This window comes from Triticum dicoccoides, chromosome 4B, assembly GCF_002162155.2.
Source record: "Triticum dicoccoides isolate Atlit2015 ecotype Zavitan chromosome 4B, WEW_v2.0, whole genome shotgun sequence".
NCBI classification, from domain to species: domain Eukaryota; kingdom Viridiplantae; phylum Streptophyta; class Magnoliopsida; order Poales; family Poaceae; genus Triticum; species Triticum dicoccoides.
Window position 1 is genome coordinate 380,717,536 of NC_041387.1, and position 11,466 is coordinate 380,729,001.

The following is an 11,466-nucleotide window of genomic DNA, read 5'->3' on the forward strand; positions in this document are numbered from 1 at the left end:
CTGAATCCGCCGCCTCTGTTTGTAGGAGAAGGCTGGCGGTCACCGCGGTCACCACGATCACCACGGCCGCGCCCCCTTCCTCCTCGCCCACGGGATCTGCCGCGGGACTGGCCACGGCCTCTGTAGACTGCGTTGGCCAATGAATGAAATCCTCCTGAAGATGAATCACCCAGCATCTCCATCCTCTGATCAAACGTAGAAATCTGAGCGAAGAGGTCGTCGGCGGTGATAGTGTTCTTGACAGCACCGATCGCTGCAACCACAGAGTCGTAGTCGCGATCAAGTCCCGCCAGGATGTAATCCACCATCTCCGGGTCAGAGACAGGGCGCCAAGCAGCAGCAAGTTCGTCCCCAAGGCTCTTCATCTTTGCCATATACGCCGAGCTCGACATGGTGCCCTTCTTGGTGTTGGTGATGGCGATCCTCAGATTGGTGATCCGAGATTGTGATTGCGAGGCGAAGAGATTTGTCACCGTCGTCCAGAGCTCGTAGGTGGAGTCCTTCCCGACGACTTGTGCAAGGATTTCAGGAGACATGGAATTGAGTAGATATGATAGGACCTGTTGATCTTTGGCGATCCAGGGCCCGTAGAGGGGATTCGGCTCTAGGGCCGTGGTTTTATCCGCCTTCGTGATCTCCACCACCCTCGATGGAGCGGCATCGTAGTTGTCCAGGAGCCCAGTAACCTGCGCACCTCGCAGGGCTGGGAGAACCTGAGTCTTCCAAAGGATGAAATTTTCTCTTGCGAGCTTCTCTAACGGCGGCGATCCAAGGTTAAGAGCAACGCCGGCTGAGGAAGCCATGGAGACAATGGTATGTGGTTTAGGGTTTTGATCTTTGGCTAGATGTTTTGGGAAGAGGTGGCTCTGATTACCATGTAAGATGATAAGCGTTCCCTACCCCTCGAGGGGGAGTCGGGGCTGTATATATTGATGTGGCCGAAGCAAGCCTTGGCGTACAAGAAGGGTTTACAAGAGTTTGAGTAGAACAAGTAAGGGAAAGAGTTGGAGACTACTACGGAAACTATATTCGCTAACAGTTGGAAGCCGTCTATAGCCCCATCCGGTCACGTTCGCATGCTGAAGCAGGTTTCTTGGCAGCCGCACCAATGTGAATGTCGTTCGGCCGACGTGCGGCAGCGCCCGGTCACATCCGCTCTAGATCTGCATCCACCAAGATCGGAGTGGCGGTTGGAGCGCAACGAAAAATAGGGTTCTGTACGGGTCCTAATTGTCGAACACCAACATGATGTAGAACCAGGCGCCCGCAAACCTCCCCGGCTTTGCTTCTAGTTTGTGGGGTTTCAAACGTTTGCGGACATTTAGTGGACAGTTGATGCACGGCATTAGATGGCAAAAGGTGTCGACACTGCATAATTTAAGCATTTGAGGCATTTTGACGCATGGTGTTGGAGTTGTGCCCTTAGAAATAGCAACTTAAATAGTTAAGACACAGAGTTTGGAGTACTTGTGTAGCAACAGTCGAGACACAGAGTTTGTGCTCTCGAGCTCACTCCATCTTGATGAATAGTAAAAATAAGAAAACAGAGTAAAATTAAAAAAATCTGTTTTTTCTTCAATCTTGCTAAATTTCAGCCAACAAAAGACTTGATTATGTTTATGAGCTTTTACATCAAAAGCCGTGCAAAAAAACATTTTTTTTCTTACACGTTATCTCACTTGACTAAGACTTGGTTAGTCTCGGTCGACTTAGTGCCAACCACACCCTTTTTCATAAACATTGATGAATTTTTCACCAGCGTGGCACATGAATCTCATTTCAGCGCAAAAAAATGTGCACGATGTTGAAACATTCATCTCTGTTTATAAAAAAAAAAGTGATTTTTTTTATTTTTACCCTCTTTTTTTTGCAATTTACTATTTGAAAAAACACTTTCGCAGTTCACGGTAGCAGAAAGGCTCATAATTTTGTCTCAAGAAAAACTTATAAATATGTTTATCTTTCTCCTATTTTACCCATTTCTAATTTTGAGAAGGGAAAACTACAACTGTATAGTTAGTCCTTGCTCCTAAAATCTTTCTTTGGTACCTTTACCTATAGACACGAAAGCTAGAAACGCAAGGTGTCGATATAACTTTACAAGGTAGGTGTATACTATTACGATGGTCATATTTGCAAACATCAACTGGTTAACTCTTCTTTTGCTCCTAGTTAAATGATGATCATTTGTGTGCTACTGTAAGTCTCAGCAGGTCCTAGCATGGAGTGGGGGGAACTGCTCTTCATCTCCTATTCTGTAAAATCCTGACGACCTGAGACAGTGTCAAAGTTAACAGATTAACCATATTAAGGTAGTAGTACAGGGTCAATGGACTGAATGCAGCTAAGATAAATAAGCATGCGAAGCTGACCATTGAACAAAAACAAACCTAGTGTTATTTTATAATAAATAAACCCAAATTACTATTTTGTGACATCATTCTTAGATGCTTGACCTGTAGCATATTTCAAGGCTAAGACTACACTAATATATTGCTCTGTAAGATCCTTTGATGTTACCTGCTTTGGATTGCACTGGCTCTATAGCTCTGTAACGCCAATGCAGAGGCGTCTGCACATGCCTTTGGCGAGGCCTTGTTTGACTTTGGTGAGGGAGATGTCAACGAGAAAGGCCCCAAAGAGCCAAACTCAATAATCCTATCTGGCTGTGTCTCCAAGGCTCCAGATTGAGAATATGCTTTTGTGACAGGGACGGAGGGGTGACAAGTAGTAGGTGCCAGAAGCATCCGTTGGTTATTCCAGCTGCTATCACAAGGAATGAAAACATTTGGCATTGGTTTAGTTCCATTTTCAACCAATTCTTCGTTCAGGGCAACCTCCTTTGTCGAACCATTTAGAATGGTCGCAACTTGGCCATTCGGTACATGCTTTGTATCTCTCACAGAAGAATATGGGTGCCCACTGTGATTATCATACTTTTGTTTTGCAGGCAAGTTCTTTTTCGAGAAATCTCTTCCTCTTGTGCTGCTTTGAAGTTTTAATGTCTCAGAGGCTAGTCTTAAATTTGTCCCATACCCTTTAGGAGTGTCACAGCTTTGATTTCTTGCCAAGTTATTGTTCATGTATGTGCACTCATCTGGAGTACCCTCAACTTCAGGTGGCTGATATTTTGCACTAACTGGTCGTGCACACTCCATGACAGTATCATAATTTCGCTTCTGGAAGAAGGTTTTGTTCGAGCCGACATCCCCATAGGAGCTACGAGTGTGCCTTGCTTCATAGTGGGGTTTGACAAATTCCTTTCGAGTATGACCACTGTGCTTTTCAGCCGTCTTCATACCTAAGAGAGTATATCCATTTAGACCATCGCCAATTCCCAATGACCGACTTATCCTTATTCCCTTGGTCCCACTGTCTGGCGCTACTTGCTCCTGGCAAGGGACAAAACTTCGTTTGGAAATCGTGGCCTGGTTGCTTTTAATATTCACTGGTTGATTGATCAGGATCTTCCCTTTCTCTCCTATAGATGTCATGTGCTGTAATACAGAAACAGAACTTGTAACTATCATATACAACAAATAACAATTAACGGACAGATATATTTCAGAGGAATGTAGCAATACATGTTTTCTAAAGTGAACAGACTTTCCCGCTTACCGAAACAATAAACTATATTCCCCTTTTGAATCCTAAGAGGACAATAACAGAACAACCAGAATAAAAACTAGATCTATGTAGGCAAAAGCCAGTACATATAGTAGCTAGCCATATACTCCCTCGGTTCCTAAATATTTATCTTTTTAGAGATTTCAAATGGACTACCACATACGGATGTATATATTCACACATTTTGCTCCGTATGTAGTCACTTGTTGAAATCTCTTGAAAGACAAATATTTAGGAACGGAGGGAGTAGTAAACATAAAAATGCTTTGAGACAGTTTACTGAACACAGGAATGCCGCAGATGAATGCATGAGATATCCAAAAGTGAGATTTCAGGGTACCTATTCCTACCTTTTCACGAATATATCCGGCTGTTTCACGCATATTGGGTATAGCCTCTGATCTATGCCCCCACGAAACAGAAATATCTGAATCAGCAATATAAGATGGCGATAATCCATTAGATGGGACGTCTATTCCACAGGCATTCAACTGAAAGGGCATACCCCAGTTGTCCTCGTCCTGTGAATGCTGTGAAACTTCAGTGCTATGAGAAGAAACTGGAGATAACTTCATTCCATTCGTTTCAGCATATGAAGGCGGCAATAGCCCAGGTAGCGCCGTATCAGTACTTAACAGGATGCCACGATTTAGAATGTCAAACAAATCCTTGTCAACCTTACCGTCAGAAGATGCTTCTTGGACAGACTGCGAAAATTCATCAAACAAGTATTCTAAGTTGTACTGAACTTGACGGAGGCATCTCAACTGTGATTCCAAATCCCCTGATAGATCCGACAAGTTCAACAATGACAGTGGATGGAGATGTTCTTCCACATGGAGTGAAGTTCCAGTTAACTTTTCCTTTTTTATAGGACCAGGTTTTGGAAGTCCTAAATCATTGCCATGGATAGAGCTCAACATATTTGACGAATAGTGTGCATGACGCTGTGGCTGCATCAGTGATTTGTCACCCATATAGGATTCAGCTGCATAAAGAGATTCCTGTTCATCCATCTCAGGGGCCACATAGTACTGTTCAGTGGCACCATTTCTATTTTCATGAAAAAGATACACATGGTCCTTCGGTTCATGACGGACACAGTGGGATAATCTTGCACTCAGACCAGTACTTGGTGCAAACGAGTCATCTCCTGAAAAACATCCACCCTGTGTAGGCACGTTTATTCTGACACTTACTGCATGCTCAGCTAATTTCTTTGAAACACGAGGACGACTTTTCTCTTCCTCCTTGTAAGAAATCTGCATGCATGACATGCCATCTAAGAGTCGATTGCTGGGACCAAGGAAGGGCTGACAATGAAATGCGCCAACATGGTCAATATCTGACCTTACTCCGTTTTCATTCCTCTCCAAGGTGTTTTTGAAAAATGCGAAAATATCATCAGGAATAAGTTCTGGTGGTAACATAAGAATTTGACCAAGCTTCCAAGCACCAAACGAGAAAGCAGTTCGAATACGATGGAAATTCGCTGCACAATAATAAAATGTCAAACAAGACTTGGCAGTCCCTCGCCAGCAAACAAATATAGAAAGAAAATACTCCATAATACATCACTCAAACAAAACTCTACATATGTTCAGTACGAGATCATGCTGTTTACGGATTTATGCACAACTTCATGTACACATCAGCACATCACACATATGATGCTAAAGGCAAACAATATATGTTTGTCAAAGTTTCGGAAGACAATTTAGAAAGGGACAATCAATTCATATATTTTGGTTAGTTCAAACCTCTGTTTACACTTCTGCCAAGATTGTTGCACTCCTTCAGTGGATCAATTATGTTTAGACATTTCACACGGAATTTGGAACAGCGTGCATCAGAATTTCTTGGAGGTGCAGATGCTTTTTGCACTGAGTTCTCAAGGAACTCTTTGTCAAACAGCAAGTCATCGCCAGGTACATTTAAACCTTCGACTGCAAGAGATACAAGTTCTAGGATTGAAACAAAATAGGAATCAGGTGATAACTCTGCCAAGAAATAGATTACAAGGTAACGCACCAATTAGGTTAGGCAAAGACGATAAAGCAACAGGGCCATTTAGACTTATGCAGTATTTGTCCCAGTCAAACTTGCTAAAATATTCCAGAAACCTATACAAAACCTATTAAATATAAGAAAAGATGGAGACAAAGTATCAGTTTTTGCCTTGTCTAAAGATGTTTCCAAATGTCTGAGATAAGTCATTCCTTGCAGGACTTACCTCCAGGGGACCATGGAGAGATTTATGGAATAGATTAAAGACGTATAGGATAAGTGTCTCCAATGCATAAGTTGATATAAGCCCATGATGAGCTCCTAGTAGACGACTTTCATAATAACACCATCCCTTGATTAATATAATGCTCCGTTTAAATAGATGATTTTTCCCAACTTTGCGGTCAACCTGAAGAAGGAACACCCGTTTACTTTTCCAGGACTAGGCATAGTAATAACCAAATAAAAGAACGCCTAGACTAGCATAGGAACATGTTGAGCATTATATTCTACATATTCAGCAACTTCACTATAAAGACTGAAGCAGAACAGCAAGCGTAAATTGCATTATTTTTCCAAAAAAAAAATCGCAACATACCAGCTCAAGGAAGGAGACTGCGCAGATTCCTCCAGTTTGGTTGAATGAGATATCAACAATAATATTTCCAATAGTGCATTTAATGAGTCTGACCTGGATGGCGGAATATTTGAAAATTTAGAGGCAGCTACCACGTGCAAAACAGTAACAGACTAAAACTGCATCAGAAGGAAGAAACATGTATATGGTTGTTAAGCCTAACTTCCATGTGTACCAAGGATTTGTTAAAAGAGAAGAAACGTATGCTAAGGACAAAAAAGGTTTAGGAGTGCAATATCATAGTTTTCCCAGACTTCTGAAAAAACTATAAATGTGTATGAGGAGCAAACAGGATAGCACACCTCTGCATCAATGTGTTCCAAGTCCTTCACTTCAAATTCAGCGTCACCATTCTCCTCCCCCGACCCAAGGATGTAGTAAACATCATCAATCAAAGTACTACCACAAGATGTATTTCCAATTACAGTTAAATCAATGTCCCCATCGGGAAGGTAAGTCTTCAATGGAACCGAACCAAATACAAAGACCTAACCAGTCAAACAAAGAAGAAATAATGTCACATTAGAAAACTGCATCTCAAAAGTTATACCAGACAAAAATGTTAGGCGGAACTAGCATAATGCTCGTGTGTTGCCACAGAACCACAAAAATGATTGTATTGGATTAATATATGGTATACCAACCACCAATGCACTTGCAGCACTGCAGAGAAAAACTCAAGCAAGCAGACAACACTGTACTTGCATAACTGCAGCAGCCATGGGAGCACCATTACAAGATTTGAAGCACCATGGCCAGATTTTGAAATTTGAAAGTTATGACAATGGAAGTTGAGAGGAGTGGCGGTATCAAGAGGATGCGTGTCGGGAGGAGCCACGGCAGGGGAAAAAAAATCAAAATCAACTTTGGTGGATTGACTGGCTGGTTAGTGTCCCAGTAAAAACAATTGTGTGCTGTCATGTACTTCTAATGCACCTTCCCGTTCAAATAGACAGTAGTTTGCTGGTTTGACAGAGTTATGTGTAGAGGTAGGTGTGAGGTTCGAGGCTCCCCAGCTACATTACTTTTCTCTGTTTCGTTTATAAAAAAAATCAAGTCGGATGGGGTCTAATGATTACTAGATGGGCAAGGGAGATTGGAATGGAGTGGGGGGAGTGAACTTACCATCACTGCTTCCAACTCCAATTTATAAGAGTAGAGATAGAAAGCATTGTTTCAACATACACAAGTTGTACTACAAGAACCATGATGTTGGCAGTAGGATTAACTTGTTTGCTACCATCGGCCTTACAATAGGAAGTTCAAGGCTAATCAGAGGAACTGATCTAGATTCTTTGGTGGTAGGTGTGGGTATTTTCGGCTCGGATTTGGGTGCCTATTTATTTTCTTGTTAACTGATATAGTACCTAGTCCCCTCCTAGCTATTGCCATTTTCCATCTGAAATAACTCAGTATGTAGTCTCCACAATGGAATAACATCCCATTATGTCACAAAATGAGTTGATCACATGATTCACAAAGTGACCAATCAACCAGTACAGGTGACTAAGACACTCCAATTCTTACCTTCACACACAATTCGATCACAAAACTCAACAAGTGCAAGAATAGAGAACTGGCCTGTAATAACACACTTACGGGAGGTAATGAAGTATAGTATCTTGCAGTGCACGGGTCCTCGTTTTGATTGTTTTACACACTTTTGGCATCACATAAAAAATAATGGACCACTAGAACAATGTCCCATCTCATATACACGCATGTGACGATAATCCAAAAAGAACAGACATCATTACACCAATCTTTCTCGAGAAGCACCAAATGCTAGGAAACATTTATGACACGACTCCTAGTGCAGAAGTAGTGCCTATAAGATATAGCAGCCACACACTTTCAAGCAATTCCAGCTATACAAGTACACCCACGTAGACATTATAGTGATCAGCATAATACTAGCCACAAGGACCATTTTCCAGATCTACCATCTCTATGGCTACGGAGTAAAGAGCTTCCATGTAAATAAATGAGCCCGTGGGCACACGTCAAAGTACGATTCAAACAGTAGACCGCGGAATGCTCGTCAGTAAATAAGGATGGACTTTGAGTTCATATCTAATGCGATCTGGGAACATAGAGATCGCGGCGGAGTTGAATGCAGGATGCTGGCATGCAGCTGTCGGTGAATGGCTATACTACTAAATCTCACTAGTGCTATGTCAAAATCCTCTGCAAGCTGTGATGGGGACAGAGAACCACAACAAGATTCAACCACAGCAGCATTGATCAGTTGCCACACTGTTTGGTAACCTCGTGGATGGGTCATCGTGTATGAAGTGTACGCATCATGGTCTGCATCCGCCTGCCAGTCAAGCATGCGATCACGGGCAGGGGCAGGGGCAGGGGCAGAACCAAAACAAAAAGGCTTTCGTTAATCTTTTTGGCAAAATGCCAAAGTTTGTTTCCCCTCTGAAAGAAAGCCTGCTAAGATGGTAAAAGTTGGATTTCGTAAAGCATAGGGCGCCTTTTCTAGGGTTAAAAAGCGAAAACGCATAGATCAGAGCAGACAGAAAGCTTATTTCTGATTTCTAAACGGATGAAGTTGCTTTTGTGAGACCGTGACAAGCAGAAGAAAGAAAGGGCCGACTTGGTCTAACACAAGTCTGTTAGTCAAATAGTACTAGTCTACAGTACATAACAGAAATCTTTGGGGAAGGCAGCAGATAGTCACGGAATCGCAACGCCGCGATTAGTTTAGCTCCTCGTCAGTACGACGCAATTAATCAAGGAATAGTACTAATCCTACCCTAACCCGATGTCTTTGAAATGTATAGCAAGTAGTACTAGTCCGGAGGAGAGAGAGCGACGGAAGCAAAGTAATAAACAAATCTAAAGGAAGAATAATGTAACAAGCACGAGGATCCCCAGACGAGACGCCGCAGGATTACCCTACCCAGACAAAACCGGAAACTGAAGAAGAAAAGAGCGTTCGGCGAAACGGAGGAGCACGCACCTCGCATCCGAGTGCGGTTCCGACGATCCTCCGCGCGTAGTGGACGACCTCGGCGCGGCGGCGCTCCGAGGCCTCGGTGGGCTGGACGCGGCGCACCACCTCGGCCGCCGCCACCTCGGCGCTGGCCATGGCCGCGGCCGGGATCGCCGCGGGCCCAGGCACATCCCGCGCCATGACCGCCGGCAGCGCGCCCCCTCCACCCGGTGCCATGGGAAGGCTAGGCGACCGGCAGAGGCATGCGAAATCGGAGGACGTTAATGGAAGGGGTTTGGGGGGAATCGCCTGCTTATTCTGGGCTGGGGGTTTGGGTTTTTGGCGAGGCGTTACTGGCGCGAGTGCGAGGAAGAGGGGAAGTGAGGCGGGGGGTGGGGCTGGGTTGGGTGGGTACGCCAGCCAAAGTCCGCGGGTTTCCGAGCAACCCTCTCCCTGCGGGTGTGTGTGAACAAAACCCACGAGCCCAGGGAGGAGGAAGAGGTTGCCGTCCCTATCTGGTGCCGCATTTATAGGGGAAGGTAGCGGGAGTAGTGTGTGCCGTGTGCCCGTGCGTGTTTGTGGTGGCGATGCACGGGGCGTGCCAGGTGGTGGCCTCGTCGGCCCATGCCCATGCCACCACCTAGTGAGCCCACAGTTCCAGTCAGTGCTGTTTTTTTTTTTTGAGGGTAGTCAGTCAGTGCTGTTTTGGAGCAAGATCGGTGTGGGTGTGGCGATGGATGGATGGATTAGCCATAAAGCGCATCTTCGTTGCTTATGCGTGCGGGTGTGCCTAATCGGCAGGCATTTTACACGTCCCCCGAAACACGATGACGGCAGCAAACGCGGTGCAGGTGCAACGCTGCGTGCCAGTGGAAGCGACGCCAATGCGACCGCGACACAGCCCCGATCAAGTGCTGAATCCACTCAACAACTTTCTTTTCCGTTGATTGAGGTCGACCGATGTGCATGTACGCCACGCGCGACGCCGGCGTGCCCAGGGGCCTAGCCGCCCACGCCACCCGCGTTTCCCTCTTCTCCTCCGGGATTCCTAAATAGATCCATCCAAAAACGGCCGCCTCGGCCTGCGGTGCGCCACACAAACAGAAAGCTCCCGCCCGGTATACTACAGCACAAACGTTCCCAAATCCCCACAGAAGCAAACAACCGGCCAAAAGGAGGGGTAGGCCAGCCCTTTCCTACACACGATGCCTTGCCGCCCTAGCGGCATTCCTCGTCTCACGCCATGATGCACTGCTTTGCATTCCGGCACTAACCGTCCAACAACTATCCCTTATCAGATTACCCATGTCCAAAAGGAACTAGCAAGTTTCTCTTTTTCCACGAGTAGCTCCTTCACCTTCTCAGCTAAAAAACTGGCGGCATTTAATATATTTTTCCTTGGCCAATGATAGGCGCCGGTGCGCCGGCCGAAGTTTCGGCCGATCGCACCACGCACGTCCGATTGACGCATTATTAGCCGTCCAAATTCTATCCTCATCCCGTACGCGATATCCACCGCACTAAGTCGCCTCCATCGTCAGTTCGTCGCCCCCCGCGAGGACACGGCAGCGCCCGCCTTGCCAGCGCTCAGCAGCTCACCCCCTCCCTCCCTCCCCACGCACCCAGCCTTAGCCTCCAAACATTGGTTGGAGCTCCACTCTCGAAGGCTGCAGCTCGCCGGGCCGGTCGTCGCTGGATGCGGCTGCAACTCGCCGGCTGCCGGTTGTATCACCGCCCCCCTGCTGGTTGCACCTCTCTGGCCTCCCCGTGGATACATACTTCATCTCCGGTTGCAGCTTCCTGGCTCGCTGTGGAAGCATCCTTCCTCATCTGTTCCAGCACTCTGGGTTGCCGGTAGTAGCAAAACGGTGCGGCGGTTGCAGCTCTCCACATAGACGATTCTAGCATCCCCGCATCGCGTGCTTGTAGCATATGGCGCCGCCGGTTGCAACTCTCCACGCTGCCGATTCCAGCATCCCAGATCGCCGTTGGTAGCATCACGCCTTTTCGCTCATAGTTGTGTGCCCCACCACTCGTAGCAGCGCCGTCGGCAGGTTGCAGCTCGATGTCGTGCTGGTTCCAGCACCTGACATAGCCTGTAGCAACACCGGTCCTCCATGGTCGTGCCACCGGAGCTTGCCAGTTTTGAGCGCACGGCACAGCCGGTGGCAGCACAATAGCTTGCCGGTTCCAGCCCTTCCAGGCCACGGTTGCAGGCTTGCAGCTTTCTCGTGGTTCGATTGTAGCACGG

The 11,466-nt window shown here is 46.1% G+C and overlaps 1 protein-coding gene across 2 annotated transcripts; it reads right to left on the bottom strand.

The window, feature by feature from the left end:
• Positions 1–1,951: 1,951 nt before the first annotated feature.
• On the bottom strand, positions 1,952–9,639 carry LOC119296218. 2 transcript variants are annotated; one of them, XM_037574616.1, is made up of 9 exons: positions 9,243–9,639; positions 6,574–6,759; positions 6,233–6,325; positions 5,861–6,043; positions 5,659–5,761; positions 5,388–5,573; positions 3,978–5,119; positions 2,521–3,497; positions 1,952–2,273 (listed from the first exon to the last, which is right to left on the bottom strand). In XM_037574616.1, exons 1-9 carry the CDS (start codon positions 9,450–9,452, stop codon positions 2,207–2,209), a joined length of 3,147 nt encoding a protein of 1,048 aa, XP_037430513.1. In that variant the 5' UTR covers positions 9,453–9,639; the 3' UTR covers positions 1,952–2,206. The 2 variants fall into 2 exon arrangements, with proteins under 2 accessions (XP_037430513.1, XP_037430514.1); XM_037574617.1 differs by lacking the exon at positions 1,952–2,273 and having other exon boundaries at positions 2,375–3,497.
• Positions 9,640–11,466: the final 1,827 nt, after the last annotated feature.

Bases quoted from the DNA above. Each gene is read 5' to 3' on its own strand.
- LOC119296218 (XM_037574616.1), bottom strand. From the start codon at position 9,452: ATGGCACCGGGTGGAGGGGGCGCGCTGCCGGCGGTCATGGCGCGGGAT. The intron at 5,574-5,658 runs GTGCGTTACCTT...TATCTCTTGCAG, and splicing joins GTCTTTGCCTAACCTAATTG to TCGAAGGTTTAAATGTACCT. The intron at 2,274-2,520 runs GTAACATCAAAG...ACACTGTCTCAG, and splicing joins GCCAGTGCAATCCAAAGCAG to GTCGTCAGGATTTTACAGAA.